The 16397-nt window shown below is 43.5% G+C and overlaps 1 protein-coding gene across 10 annotated transcripts in view; it reads right to left on the bottom strand.

Annotated features, from left to right (window-relative positions):
* Positions 1-16397, bottom strand: part of BCAS3 (BCAS3 microtubule associated cell migration factor) — a 624015-nt gene that overhangs the window by 577392 nt on the left and 30226 nt on the right. For all 10 annotated transcript variants that reach the window (XM_087956170.1, XM_087956184.1, XM_087956163.1 and 7 more), the window contains exon 7: positions 1381-1453. In XM_087956170.1, coding sequence (XP_087812296.1) covers positions 1381-1453 — 73 coding nt within the window. The remainder of the gene's footprint in view (positions 1-1380; positions 1454-16397) is intronic.

The raw sequence follows: 16397 nt of genomic DNA, 5'->3' as shown, positions 1-16397 counted from the left end.
TAAACATCCTGACAAGCATATAATCACCAATGTAAATAGCCCCGTAAGCTGTAAACATATCCTTAAAGGATAATGTTGCAATGCAACTTTCAGAATCCCCAAGTAGCATCACTAATGAGCTGAATAACCTCTTCGCTGATCAAAAAATGAGGCTTAAGCGTTCTGTATGACTCTTTGCTTCCATTCTGTGAAAAGCAGATGTTCGGCTGTGTGAATAAGACTGAAACATGTAGGTTGTTTACTCTGTATCTACAATTTTGGATTGTCGTGAGAGCAGATATCTAACAAGGATTCATGTGCTTGTGGGCTGCAGGTTTTTTTTTTTATGGTGCACAACGTATTTGTTCCTAAACATGGGTTATTCAGATTCCAACCAGTATTTTTTTTTTTAAAAAAAAAAGATCATACAAAGGAATAAGCTCAGGGAACCCAACATAAAACCCAAGTTTACTTTCTTGCAGAAATGTAAAACATTTACAGGTACCGTATTTTCTCAAAAAGAGACACTTTGCTGGTTAGGTCTTATTTTGGGGGAAATACGGCATTAAATGTGTCCTTCTGGCTGACCAACTGAACTGGGGCTTATTTTGGGGGTAGGGCTTATATTATGAGCATCCTGAAAAGTCATGCTGGGGCTTATTTTCGGGGAAATGCAGTAGTCCTCAACCTACAACAGTTACTTGGTGACTGTTCAAAGTTACAACGTAGCTGAAAAAAGCAACTTGTGACAATTCTTCATACTTATAACCATTGTAGCATCTCCATGGTCACGTGATCAAAATTCGGACAATTGCCAACTGGTTCATATTTATGACTGTTGCAATTTCCCAAGATCACGTGATCACCTTTTGCGAGTGTCTGACAAGCAGTCAATGGGGAAGCCAGATTCACTTAACAGCTGTGTGACTAACTTAACGAATGCAGTGATTCATTTAACAACTGTGCCAAGAAAGGTCATAAAATGGGGCAATATTCACATAACCAACTGTCTCACTTTGCCACTGAGATTTTGGACTCAATTGTGGTTGTACATTGAGCGCTAGCTGTATTTTCTATTTTTACCAGCATCTACAACTACAGAAACCAGAAAATTTATAGGAGGAAAGGGATATCAAAGACCATAATTAATTACAAGGGCGAGGATGGTGACATTTGTTCAGAAAAATATATATTGTGAAGCAGCCGTATTTTGGAGACCTGCCCCAAATTCATCTCAGACAGAGGCTCACACTCTACCTCAGTTAGGAACAAGCTCTGGCGCACACAGGATTTGCCACAATGAGCCAATTAAGTCTTAAAGGCTTAACTGGGCTCCTTGCTCTCTTTCTTATAACAAGCCAACAAGGCCACAGAGCAACCCGCTCTGAATGATCATCTTACCCAGAAGATCCAATGCTTTTGCACACAGCGAGGAGAGGTCTCTTCTCAGCAAAGTTATCACTCTTTTCGCGATCTGGATGGGGCAGAACACAGAGACAGGCAAAAAAAGCGTTAGTTACATCTTTGCTGCCACTGAATGACTAACCAGCAGAGATCAAATAGCTTATAAAGGTGCTATTATTGAATCAAATCAAATCAAACTGAAGACTTTATTTGAACAATTGTGATTAGACACATAAGGAATTTGTCTCCGGTATAGAACCACTCGATATGCTTGCAGATAATAAAAAGGATAAATAACAATACTTCAGCCTCACTGTGAATACATGAATAGAATAAATTAATAGAGTTGGAAGAGACCTCGGGGGTCTTCTAGTCCAACCCCCCTCCCCCTCCTCAGGCAGGAAACCCAATGCCATTTCAGATAAATGGTGTCCAATCTCTTCTTAGAAACCTCCAGTGATGGAGCACCCACAATTTCTGGAGGCAAGTTGTTCCACTGGTTAATTGTCCTCACTGTCAGGAAATTTCTTCTAGATCAGGGCTGTCAAACTCGCAGCCCACAGACCAGTTGCATCACATGCTGGCCACGCCCATTCCCAGTTTAGCAAAGGGGGGGAAAGTCGCCATATGTCATGTGACGATGCCGTGACGATGCGAGTTTGATACCCCTGTAACTAAAGAGATAGAACTAAACATATTAAATCTAAATACAGTGCACCGTTTTGAAGGGACATTAATGTTTTTGCCTAACAAAGCTATGAAAAGGCTTACATTGATATATGCAGATCATGTTTGTAAGTACAGTTACTTTGGTTCAAGTCAGAGGTGTCCAACACTGGCACCTTTAAGGTTGTGCCATGCTGGCTAAGGAATTCTGGGAGTTGAAGTCCACAGGTCTTAAAGTTGCCAAGATGGGACACCCCGGATGACTAACAATGCTCAAAAGGGAGCTTAAAGTTGCCAAGATGGGACACCCTTGTGTACTAACAATGCTTAAAAGGGAGCTATGACATCCCATGAGCGATATATCACCTTAAATTCTTCAACAGTTTTGAATCAGATTACCCTGAGGACCACTGTTTTCTCCAAATTGAGATCAGGCTCCAGGGCCCTTGTCTGTCTGTCTCTTTCACTAATTAATTTCTCTCTCTTCCTAATTAGTGAAGGTCCAATTGGTAATTGAGAGCATTATGGCCACATTTCTGCTGAGCCCAGCAGGCTTTTTCTCAATTTCACACTCTCCTTGTTCTTAAGATTGTTTCTGAAGTCATTTCTACTCAGGGGTGTGTTTCATAATGATGAAAACTTGACATTATAAATCTTTCTTATTACACATAAACATACATGCCCACATATTTGACCTGCTGGCAGATCTTTCCATTGGGAAAATAATTTTTTTTTCCTGTATATATTTTATTTGACATATTTTTATCACTCCCAGAGATATTTTCGCAAAGTGACAATCAATGAATGAAGGACTTATAGCCAGCTCCTCAGAATGCTAGCTTGGAACAAATGCGTCTTTCAGGTTCAGCTTGAAATTGAAGTTCAACAGGAGGGTGTTTGTATTTTCAGTGTACGGGTAAGTCCTTAACTTACATTCATTTAGTGACTGTTCAAAGTTACAACAGCACTGAAAAAAGTGACTCATCACCAGTCTTTGCCATGGTGGCCCAGCGGTTAGAATGCAGTATTGCAGGCTAATTCTGCCAAATGCCAGGAGTTTGATCCTCACCATTGACTCAGCCTTCCATCCTTCTGAGATCAGTAAAATAAGGACCCAGATTGTTGGGGGCCATAGGTTGACTCTGTAAACCGCTTAGAGAGGGCTGTAAAGCACTGCAAAGCAGTATATAAGTATAAATGCTATTGCAGCAAACTCTTCCCACTGCCACCAGTTTTATCCTCACCGGCTCAAAGTTGACTCAGCCTTCTGAGGTCGGTAAAGTGAGGACCCAAATTGTTGGGACAAAAGACTGGCTCTGTAAACTGCTTAGAGAGGGCTGTAAAGCACTGTGAAGCAGTATATACCGTGTTTCTCCAACAATACGGCCTCCCCCAATAGGAAGTCCTAGCATGTTTTATCGGCATAAAATCAAATGAAACCCCTCCCCCCAAATTAAGGCCTATATTAAACATGCAAAATGGGGGGGAATGGCACGGGGGGCTTGCCGTTAGGAAGTACTTTTGTTGCATACCCAGATATAGTGTTGCCTGCGTTGACTTTGGCATTGGTGGGGCACTTTCTATCAGGAGACCTTCCGCCACCCTTGCTTTCCCTTCTCCCCATGCTGCCGCGGCGTTTAGAGCAATGCCAGGGTGGGCCGATCCTGCGCTGCGGCCCCAGGAGATTTGGTGCAGCCACGCATGGCCAGCCAGGGCTCCTCCCTGCAACCGGAGCCCTGCGGAGACACTCGGCTTCAGGCGTTCCTGTCGCCGCCTTCCCTTCGCCTTCAAAGGCAAAGCCAATTATTTTAAAAACGATGCCCTACTACCGGTCGACAAAGCCTCCCCTGCCCAAGAGGACAGCCAAACCCCACTTGGAGAGGCGAATCTCCTGGGGCCGCAGCGCAGGATCGGCCCACCCTGGGATTAAGCGCCCAGCCGCCATCCCTGCCTTGTGGTGGGCAGAGCGTGAAGAGCTTCGCCTGGGGCGCCCAGCGCAGCTGACAGGTGGGCCCTCCTGCCCGGCGGCGGAGCTCTCGTCAAGGCAGCGAGCACCTCCCCCCGGGCCCTCCGCTCATCCCGCCAGGGCTGCGCCAGAGCTGTGTGGGCTGGGCAAAGCCGGGAAAGCGAGCCGCGGGTGCGCGCCCGCCTGTCAAGCGAAAGAGTCGGGCCGACCCAAGCTTAGCTTCCTTCCCAAGTCCCTCCAGCCCGAACCCGAAGGGGCCACCGGGACAGGCCGCCCGAAGCAGTGATAGCGCCCACCCATCCATGGACAGGGAGGCAAGGCAATGGCCTGCGCCACGTCCTCCTCCAAGCTGAGCCCCGCCGAGTCAGCGCCTCTGCCCGATGCCCGTGCCGCTGCAGCGTTTGGAACTGCTGGCGCATTTGGAGATGCATGGGGATGGGGACGGGATGGGCGAGAGGTGGAAAGGACGGGCGGCTTCAGGCTCTCTCCGCCAGACCTGCCGGCCAGTGAAGCAGCGCTGCCGTCACCTTGCCTCCCTGTCTGCGGACGGGTGGGCACTATCACTGCCTCGGGCAGCCTCTCCCGGTGGCCCCTTCTGGTTCAGGCTGGAGGGACTTGGGAAGGAAGCCAAGCTCGGGTCGGCCTGGCTCTTTCGCTTGACAGACAGGCGCGCACCCGCGGCTCGCTTTCCCGGCTCTGCCCAGCCCGCATGGCTCTGGCACAGCCCTGGCGGGATGAGCGGAGGACCCAGGAGGAGGTGCTCGCTGCCTTGGCGAGAGCTCCGCCGCCGGGCAGGAGGGCCCACCTGTCAGCTGCGCTGGGCGTCCCAGGCGAAGCTCTTCACGCTCTGCCCACCACCAGGCAGGGATGGCGGCTGGGCGCTTAATCCCAGGGTGGGCCGATCCTGCGCTGCGGCCCCAGGAGATTCGCCTCCCCACGTGGGGTTGGGCTGCCCTCTCGGGCAGGGGAGGCTTTGTCGTACCGGTAGTAGGGCGTCATTTTTAAAAGAATTGGCTTTGCCTTTGAAGGCGAAGGGAAGGCGGCGACAGGAGCGCCTGAAGCCAACTGTCTCCGCTGGGCTCCGGTTGCAGGGAGGTGCCCTGGCTGGCCGCGCGTGGCTGTGCCAAACACCGCGGCGTTGCTCTAAACGCTGCGGCAGCATGGGGAGAAGGGAAAGCAACGGTGGCGGAAGGTCTCCTGATACAAAGTACCCCACCAACGCCGAGGTCAACATCCAAACCGTCGCAGCCTGCCCACCCGAGGATGCAAAGGGGCGGAAATTAAATCACCCCCGAAAAGACGGCCTAGCCGTTTTTTCGGGGGTCAAAAAAAAATAAGGCCCAGCCTTATTTTGTGAGAAACACGGTACAAGTCCAAGTGCTATTGCTATTGCAGGCAAACTCTGCCCACTGCCACCAGTTCGATCCTGAACTAAAGCACTATGAAGCAGTAGATAAATCTAAGTGCTGTTGCTATTTATGATTGTAGCAGTGTTCCCACAGTCATGCTCAACTCTGATGAAGTACAGGTAGTCCTCGACTTTATTGAGAGTTTTGCAGCGATAATTCAGCGCAAGAAAAATAAACACAGATGGCTGATGCTTCATTTAACATCTTTATAAACATAAGTAGATTTTACAAACCAGTTGTAGATTTCTCCAACATGGAGCAAACTCAAACAGAAATATGTTGCAAGTTCAGAGCAGAGCTCCAGAGCTCCAGTCTTCTGCAAGCAAGCAAGCACCAACGTGCCTACCGTCCCTGTCCTATTGTTTCTCTTATTCTTTTATTTTTCTTATATGTACCCATTTCATGTATTCACAACTATGTATACATTTATACTTATTATCTTGTAAACAATTGGCAAATCAAATAAATAAATAAATAAATAAGTTAGTTTCATCTTCAATACACAGACTCAGAGCTCAACATAGCTGCTGAATTGCAGAGCTTAATATAGCTTCAGGCCTAGTCTACTTTTAGTTTCAGTTTCCAGCCTAGGCTACTTCTAGTGTCAGTTTCCAAAACAGTCCTCATTGGCTGACTTAGTTGCTATGCCTATTCACTGGCTGACCTTGTTACCATGCTCTATTCCAGGTCATGAATATACTCTGACAGACTTACAACAGCTTGTTTAGTGACCGTTCGAAGTTACAATGGCGCTGAAAAAGTGACTTATGACCATTTTTCATACTTATGACCATTGCAGTATCCCCATGGTCACGTGATTTATATTTGAATACTTGACAAGTGGTTCATATTTATGACATTTGCAGTGTCCCGGGGTCATGTAATCCCCTTTTGCAACCTTCTGACAAGCAAAATTAATGGGGAAGCCAGATTCACTTAACAACACTGTTACTAATTTAACACCTGCAGTGATTCACTTAACAAACATGACAAGAAAAGTCATAAAATGGAGCAAAACTCCCTTAACAAATGTCTCACTTAGAAACATAAATTTTGGGTTCAATTGTGGTGGTAAGTCAATAGACTGACTACCTATATTTCTGTTACACTAAAAAAAAATCTAAAAAGAAATAATAGCAATAATAAAAGAATATTTAAAGAGTTAAGAGTCTTCCTCACAATTGACTTCTTTCCCATGAGAATTCAGGCCATTTGATCAACAGAAAATATTGCTGAAAATGCTCTTCACGGAGCTTAAATTTGCAGTTTAACCACGGTCTTCTAAAAATGAAATAATCTGAAATAATCTGAACAGAAAAACCATTAACACAGAAAGACAGATTTTTCACTCAACAGTATTTCTGAAGATTAAAGAGCCTGGGTAGAATCTGTGCACTTAAAAGGTTTGCCAATCATCTACAGAATTCGTCCTCCCCAATTATGTCTCGGTTTATTCAACATTTAATGACTCACAGAGACAGTTTTACAATCAACAATCCATTCTATGAGCACATTTACATTATATGAACCCTTTGTTGATAAACATTGGAAGCCCTTTTAAGAAACTCGGGCAAACAAAACTGTCACTCCCAACAGACCAAACCAACTTTGCCAAAACACAAACTTGAAAAAGGAGTTACACTGAGAGTGCCGTATATCAGAAAAATACCTTATTTTTTTAAAAATGAAAGGATCCGGGGGGGAAAATTGGGTATTTTTTTTAATCCCAACTTTTTAATGCACCTCTAAGAGTGCCTACTGCTTTTATAAAGACAGGAAAACTGGAAAGCAAAAGGTACCCAAACAGTTAGATGAACCTTGAAGCATGCAAAAGTGCCATTTTTAAAATTTAAAAATAAAAAGCAATTAATAATCAACTAGCACTGATGATGTTACCTAGTTAGGGTCATGAAACATCTGCAAGAAAAGAAGCAAGCTCAGAGAGCACCAAGGACCCCTCATGTCAACCCTGAGCTACAAATATTCTCCTTTATTAGTGTTGGTTCATTAGATTTCTGTCCCAACTTTATTTTTTATAAGTCACTCAAAGCAGCGAATATGCATCCTCCTTCTATTTCCGCACCAAACAACCCTGTGAGGTGGGTTGGGCTGAGAAAGAATGATTACTGGCCCAAAGTCATCCAGCTGGCTTTCCTGCCTGACATGGGAGTAGAACTCATCATCTCCTGGTGATTGGCCCAAACTCACCCAGCCACCTATCAGGCATAAGGTGGGACTAGAACTCATCATCTCCTGGTGATTGGCTCAATGTCACCCAGCTGACTTTCATGCCTAAGATGGGACCATGGTTGTAAAGCGAATCATTGTAGATGTTAAGTAAATCAGGTGGTCATTAAATGAATCCAACTTCCCCAGTTGACTTTGCTTCTTGGAAGCTGGCTGGGAAGGTTGCGAATGGTGATCACATGACTCCAGGATGCTGCAGCCATCATAAATACATGCCGGTTGTCAAAACACCCCAAATTTTGATCACATCACCATGGAAATGCTGCAGTGGTTATAAGTGCGAGGGCCAACAGCAACTGCAATAGCACTTAGACTGATATTCCAACTTATAGCACACTCTGGGCGGTTTACAAAGTCAGCCTATTGCCCCCAACAATCTGGGTCCTCACTTTACCAACCTCGGAAGGATGGAAGGCTGAGTCAACCTTGAGCCAATCAAAATTGAACTCCTGGCAGTGGGCAAAGTTAGCCTGCAATGCTACATTATAACCACTGCACCATCATGGCTGTTACAACCACTAGTTGTAAATCATTTTTTTCAGTGCTGCTGTAATTTCGAATAGTCACTAAATATAGGTAGTCCGCAATTTATGACTACAATTGAGCCCAAAATTTATGTTCCTAAGTGAGAAATTTGTTAAGTGAGTTTTGCTCCATTTTATGACTTTTTCTCACCACATTTCTTAAGTAAATCACCACAGTTGTTAAATTAATAATACATCTGTTTTTCCCATTGACTTTGCTTGTCAGAAGGTTGCAGAAGGGGATTACATGACCCCGGGACACTGCAAATGTCATAAATATGAACCACTTGTCAAGTATTCAAATGTAAATCATGTGACCATGGGGATGCTGCAACAGTCATAAGTGTGCAAAATGGTTGTAAGTCACTTTTTTCAGTGCCGTTGTTACTTTGAGTGGTCACTAAATGAACTGTTGTAAGTCGAGGACTACCTGCAAAAGGTTGTAAATCAGGGACTACTGTTATAGAAAACAAAATATGGTTTCACGTTACTGGCTGGGGGAATTCTGGGAGCTGAAGTCCACACATCTTAAAGTTGCCAAGGTTGAGGAACACAGGTTTAAAATATTGAACGGCATCCCCTGTATTTGCAGAGTCTTTAACAGAGGAGACAATTTGCCTCACCCACAAGCTGACAAGGCTGGGAGATAGAAGGGATTAATCCTTCCAAGTTAGAGTGGATTACAGGGTTTTTAAAAATATAGGAGATTGTGTGTTTTCTATGTGCAACTGACTGGCGTGACACACCTGCTCCGTACAGAACATTTAACAAAATGCCAAACAGCATTTTACAGGGAATATTTTCTTAAGCCCACAGCTTGCCAAATCCATCAAATCAAAAAAGGTATAGAAATCCCGTTGCAAAGGGCTTTTTCCCCCCTTTAACTCCTATTTATTCTAAATCCTTTTAATTCTGTCATAACACTCTTGCATTTAACCCGCAAACCCTCCTCCCCAAAGCTGAAAATCCTGATAAACCACACAATTAAAGTAATGAAAACTGTGTCTACTGCCAACAAGGCGCCACACCTCCTCCGCAATCTTGTTTTAATGGGAGAGAAAGAACAAGAGAGAGGGAGGGAGGGATGGAGAAAGGGGGAGGAGAGAGAGAGAGAGAGAAAAAGAAAGAGAGAAAGAGAGAAAGAAAGAAAGAGAGAGAGAGAGAGAGAGAGAGAGAGAAAGAAAGAAAGAAAGAAAGAAAGAAAGAAAGAAAGAAAGAAAGAAAGAAAGAAAGAAAGAAAGAAAGAAAGAAAGAAAGAAAGAAAGAGAAAGAAAGAAAGGAGGGAGGGGAGGGAAATTACAGTAATCCTCGACTTACAACCACAATGTTACTATCTTAACAACTGCAGTGAGTCACTTAACAACATTGCCAGGTTGTAAAATGGGGCACTACTCAGTTAACAACTGTCTACTTAGCAACTGAAATTTTGGGCTCTGTTGTGGTCGTAAGTCAAGGACTATCTATATGTCTGCAGAAATATGGGAAATATAAGAATCAACAGCTTTTAAATCAGGGCTATCCCACCTTGTCCACTTTAACACTTGTGGACTTCAACATGCTGGCTGGGGAATTCTGGGATTTGAAGTCCAGAAGTCTTAAAGAGGCCAAGGTTGGACATCCCTGTTCTAAAGGTAATACAGGCAGCCCTCAACTTACAACCGTTCATTTAGTGACCGTGCAAAGTTACAGTGGCACTGAAAAAAGTGACACGACCGTTTTTCACACTTACAACCATAGTAGCATCCCTGAAGTCATGTGATCAAAATTCAGGCACTTGGTTTATATTTATGACAGTTGCAGTGTAATGCACGGTTGTGGTGCAATTCACTTAACAAATAGCTCACTTAACCACAGAAATTTGGGGTTCAATTGTGGTCGTACGTCGAGGACTACCTGTAACTCACGTCCTGTTACAGCACAAAAAATAGCTTAGTAAACCGAGTACCTCCGAGTAACAAGATCAGGCAGCAGGTGATGGAAAAAATATTTACCATAGATTTAGGAAAACTCCTGCTTCTTGCTTCGTCTAGGCCTGGGGTGTCAAACTGGATGTCTTTGAGGGCCGGATCAGCATGGTAGTTCTCCTCTGAGGACCAGGGCGGGGGGGAGACAGGGCGGACGCCTCCTGCAGCACCCTGCTGGCCAAAACAGGGGGGGGAGCTCGCTGCCCCCCCCCCACCCTGTTTTCGCCCAGGATGGCCTCCTACAGCACCCTGCTCATTTTGGCTGCCAGAGGCACTGCGGGCCGGTCGTGTGCTATTTCCAGACTGGCCCCACGGGCCAGATTTAAGCCCCCCGCAAGCTGGATCCGGCCCATGGGCCTTGAGTTTGACACCCCTGTTCTAGGTCAAGACTGAGGCCATCAAACCTAAGAGCTTCACACAAGAGAGGTAGCAAGACAAGAGGGGGCAGGTCCCCCCAGAGGAATTTGAATGGCCATCAATGACTTTCTAGTTTGCTTTCAAGGAGCAGCCTATAATGCCTTATATAAATATGAAGAAAAACATGCAGGCAAGTTTCTAAATTATCAGTCACCAGCTCCTGCTGGGTTTCCCCCCTTCTGTGGCTCAGTAAACAGGATATAATTGTAATTTTTACTTCTGGTACACATTGCGACAGCACATCTGCCTATGTTCCATTCTTCTTTCTGTAATTGGGAGCTTTTGTGAGATTACCTCGCAGCAAGAGAGAAAAAAGAGAGAATCCTCTGTTTTAGAAGACAAAATAAGGGGAGCTGCTTCAGAACAAGTCAGATTTTCATCCATCCAAATCAATGCTGCCCCACGCGGACTAGCTAGAAGCAGCCTTCTAGATTTCAGATTGAATCTTAACCACCCTGGGAGAGGGCAGGCATTTAATCGGTTCTCCTGCTTGCACAGGAAAAATCCTTCTATGGAGTGACAGTCTTTCGCTCCATTTTGGAAACATAATGAGCATTCTGTCAACAGAACCAATGATCATCTATTCTCTCTCTCTCTCTCTCTCTCTCTCCCCTCTATCTATCTATCTATCTATCTATCTATCTATCTATCTATCTATCTATCTGACTATCTATTGACTCAGCCTTCTGTCTTTCCGAGGTTGATAAAATGAGGACCCAGATTGTTGGGGGCAATAGGCTGGCTCTGTAAACTGCTTGGAGAGGGCTGCAAAGCACTGTGAAGTGGTATATAAGTCTAAGTGCTCTTGCATTCTATTCTATTCTATTCTATTCTATTCTATTCTATTCTATTCTATTCTATTCTATTCTATATCCCATTCCATCCCATTATACTGTATTTAAATTCTATCCCTATATCATTCTATTCTATTCTATTCTATTCTATTCTATTCTATTCTATTCTATTCTATTCTATTCTATTCTATACTATATCCCATTCCATCCCATTATACTGTATTTAAATTCTATCCCTATATCATTCTATTCTATTCTATTCTATTCTATTCTATTCTATTCTATTCTATTCTATTCTATTCTATTCTATACTATATCCCATTCCATCCCATTATACTGTATTTAAATTCTATCCCTGTATCATTCTATTCTATTCTATTCTATTCTATCCTATCCTATCCTATCCTATTCTAGAACCATCCATCTTCCTCTAGGACAGGGGTGTCAAACTGGCAGCCCACAAGCCGAATGCATCACGCACTGATCAGGCCCACCCCTGGTTTAGCAAAGGGGGGGGGGGGGAAGTTGCAATAGGTCACATGACGACGCCATGTCATTGCAAATTTGACACGCCTGTTGTAGGAGGTGGCATAAAAAGTAGTATGTAAACTTTAAAAGAGGCAAGGAATGTTAAAAACTGATTTAAAGTTTCAGGGAGCTAACCAACTCCACAGCTGGGTGCTCCTGTGCATAACCCAAGCAAAGCCACAAAGCTATGTTTTCATACCTTTACGGAAGTCTCTGAGCGAGGGAAGAATGTTCCACAGGCAACTGTGGGCAACAGCCGAGAAGGGTCTCTTCCTACACTACCCCAATCGGGGTACATAACAGACCTTCCCTCCTGACCGGGTAATGAGATGTAATGAGATGAGGATGGCTCCACAGCTATCCTGACCCTAGGCCATGCATGGAGCATGTGGCATGTAGGATTCAGCCACATGGTTGGACTGATGATCAGATGATCAGGTAACCTAATTTCTGCATTGCTTTCTTTTGTTTTTCTCCGCAAATGTTCTTCCAGGGATCATAATTATTTTTTTTAATCACTTCTGGTCATTCTTGTGACTGAACAATCTAAGCTGCCAAGAAAGGCCTGACTGAAAAAAATAACATCCTGAATTAGCTCAACTTCTTTCTATTTAATGCGTGATATGTCATCCAGGAAAAAAAAAACCTCACCAACTGTGATTAAAACCGAGCTGAAATCCAGAGAAGCTCATCAAATCTTAATACAAAGTTTGATATGGTTCAATTCATTAGCAGATAAAAGAAACTAAACTAGGGCATAATCCAGATCAAACAGACAAAGGGTAAATTAAGGAAGTGCAGAAATGTTAGTCATATTGGAGGAGGGGAAAATATACTAAATAAATACATCCCCCCCCTTTTTTTTCCAACTACATAAGGCCAGTTGGCTACTTTGAAGTTGCATCACTCACTATTCAGACAACATAAACTTTAGTATTTTCACATTAAGATTCTTATAATATAGCTAGTCCTTGATTTACAACCATTTGTTTAGTGACCACTCGAAGTTACGATGGCATTGAAAAAGCAACTTACGACTATTGTTCACACTTACGACCGTGGCAGCATCCCCACGATCACGTGACCAAAATGCAGACGTTTGGCAACTGGCATGTATTTATGATGGTTGCAGTGTCCCAGGGTCATGTGATCACTTTTTGTGACCTTCAGCCAGTTGGCAACTGGCTCGTATTTATGACGGTTGCTGTGTCCCAGGAGGGGGTCACGTGATCTCCTTTGGTGACCTCCTGACAAGCAAAGTCCAGATTCACTTAACAACCATGTTCCTAGCTTAACAACTGCCATGATTCACTTAACAACTGTGGCAAGAAAGGTCGCAAAATGGCCCAAAACTTACTTAAACCACTCACTTAGCAACACAATTGTCGGGCTCAATGGTGGTCGTACATCGAGGACTACCTGTGTGTAGGAAAGCACTGGTTTTCAACCACCACACACTGAAGTGTCTTCACCTCAAAGCTGGCTCCTCTGAGAGAGAAAATGGAATGCAGCTGAAACACAAAGGACAATGACCATGTCTTCCTGCACTAAATTATACTCCGTGTGATGCATTCCTTGCCTTTGTGCTAAATCTATTACCAAACAAAACTAAATGGCTTCCTTCCAAATCCACTGGAGAAACAAACCTCCCCCCACTTTTCGCTGCCACAAGGGGCTGTTATATCCCCTTTTAAGTAAAGAACCACTTCTGCCCGAGTCCATAAATTCTCAACATTAACAAAAAGTTTCCATATTCAGCCCTAAAATCGGTAAGCAGAAAAGCAAAACATTCTAATGGGTACAGCCGATTATATATTTAGCAATAAATTTAAAAAGTTAAACCGTAAGGAAGGCCAGTGGGGAGTCAAGGAGCAGTTCCGAACGTGGATTTCATTAGGACTTTCACCCGCTTTAATATATAGCTCTAAAACGGTTTGAATCATGAAAATTAGGCCCTGTAATTTCTTTTGAAGGCCTGCACAGGACAGCTTTCATTTTAACCCATCTAACCAGAAATCCATCACTTAAATAGTAGCATTTAATAAGCCAAGATCCGCCTAGCTCCATCTCAGGCTGCTAAAAGCTACTGACATTGGGTCACCTACCAAGCTGAGTTTGTGTAATACATCTGCTGAAGAATTACTTTTGTATTAAGAGGATGGAAAACCACACAGCCACCCAAGATGCTTGACCGCATGCAGGCGTTGCGAACATCTGCCTTCCTTTACAGATCAACCTAAATAATTATTATTCCTTTATTTAACGCAGAAACATGCTAAGTCAGCCCCTTCAGGCTGCCTTCTTTACAAAAAAAAAAAGGCAGTCGCAGATTTTGAGCAAAGCAAAATTCTGCATAACCCAGAATTAAATTCAGAATCACCAGCGAGGTTTCCATTCATACTGCTATTTGGAAGGGCTACTTCCAGGAGCGTCCCTGTTAGCCAAGTTCAGACAAACTCTACAACCTCGCTTGCCCAATAATGTATTTTGCCATTCAGCTGAATAGTCGGAACATCAGGGTAGCAAAAACTGCTTTGAACAGAATTTATTTTTTTAAGCTATCCTTTCAATTCAAATAATTTTAATCCGGTAACAGAACAAGATGAAACCCAGTTTGATCTAGTGGTTAAGGTACCAGGCTAGAAAACAGGAGACCATGAGCTCAAGTCTCACCTTACCCATGCAAACTGACTGGGTTACTTTGGGCCAATCACCAGGAGATGGTGAGTTCTAGTGCCGCCTTAGGCATGAAAGCCGGTTGGCTGACTTTGGGCCAGTCACTTTCTCTCAGCCCAACCCTGCTCACCGGGTTGTTCTTGTGAGGAAAACAGGAGGAGGAAGGTATGTTGGATATACCTTATAAGGGGGCGTGCATAAGCGCACCAACGTGCCTACCGTCCCTGTCCTATTGTTTCTCTTATTCTTCTTTTATTTTTCTTATATGTACCCATTTCATGTATTCACAACTATGTATACACTTATACTTATTATCTTGTAAACAATTGGCAAATCAAATAAATAAATAAATAAATAAATAAATAAATAAATAAATAAAATATGTAGATAAAGGTGGGATACAAATAAACAAAACAAAATAATAAAAGATTGATCACGTAGCTGCTAACCTCATTTACAGAAATTTAATAAGGAAAGTCAGGCAGCATCCTCATCCAAACAAATGTCTCGCAATTTTACCCTACTTTTCTTGTTTTCCCTGTTCAAGGAAGGAAAAATAAAAAAGGCGACAACTTTTAACCATGAGGACTTCTGCTCTAATGAACTCAGTAAGTTTGCATAGGGAACCCGACATTTTCTAGCATCATCTACAATACAGATTTCTGAGACCGGTGTACAAAGTTTCTACAGAAACCCCCAAGTCTCAAGAGGCTTTCTCTCTCGCTTCACTTCTGAGCAAAAACAAGCATGCGTGTACACTACATACAAACATATATAATTGGTATAAATCACAGGTGTCCAATCTTGTAGCTTGCCTGGGCTGCAATGAGTGAAGAGGAATTGCCTTGGGCTGCATATAAAATATATAATATAGTTACTGTATGAAAACTACATAATAATGTTAGAAGTTTATGATCTTGTGATCTTACAGGTAGTCCTCGACTTACGACTGCAACTGAGCCCAAAATTTCTGTTGCTAAGCGAGACAGTTGTTAAGTGAGTTTTGCCCCGTTTTACGACCTTTCTTTCTACAGCTGTTAAGTGAATCACTGCAGCTCTTAAGTTAGTAACACGGTTGTTAAGTGAATCTGGCTTCCCCGCTGGCTTTGCTTGTCAGGTCATAAAAGGGGATCACATTGTTGAAGTTAAAACCCACCCCTCTCCTAGGAAAATGCAATATTTTAGGGTATATTAAAAAGGCAGAATATTTCCCCTAAAAGAGAAATAGAAACTCAGAGAGGCAGAAACTCAGCGCTCCCTACCTTTGTTAATGGGCCATTAAGGCCTGGGCCAGTCTATTCTACATAACAAAGATCTACCTCCTTCAGGCAGAGCCATTTCATTGCCCTTCATTGCATCACCCACCAAGTTTCAACCAAACCTAGCACACAGACAACCTACAAAGCTAGCTATGACCTCTGACAGCAACCAATCAGGATACTCTTCCTGTGCCCCGGGAAGTTCAAAGCCAGAGAGGGTATAAACCCAGGGACTCTCAGCATCTCTTCCCTTTTCTGCCCAGGAACCCATCCTGTTCATCAATAAACCATCTTTCCAAGGGGCCTCCATGTTTCCAATGTCTTTTTCCCCACTTGGAACTGAACTCCAGAATAATATTTCTTCCAACAATGTGATCCCCAGGTCACTGAAACCGTCATAAATATGAACCAGTTGCCAAACGTCCAAATTTTGATCCTGTGAACATGGGGATGCTACAATGGTTGTAAGTATGAAAAATAGTCGTAAGTCGCTTTTTCAGGGCCATCATAACTTTGATCAGTCACTAAACGCACAACTGTGTAACAACCTCCTTCCCAAAGCAA

The sequence above is a fragment of the Notechis scutatus genome, chromosome 1 (genome assembly GCF_049901735.1).
Source record: "Notechis scutatus isolate UNSWTSFEM ecotype Mainland chromosome 1, rNotScu1.2, whole genome shotgun sequence".
Classification (NCBI taxonomy): Eukaryota; Metazoa; Chordata; class Lepidosauria; order Squamata; family Elapidae; genus Notechis; species Notechis scutatus.
Note: the sequence above shows the minus strand (reverse complement) of the source record. Positions and strands in the feature narration are given on the sequence as shown.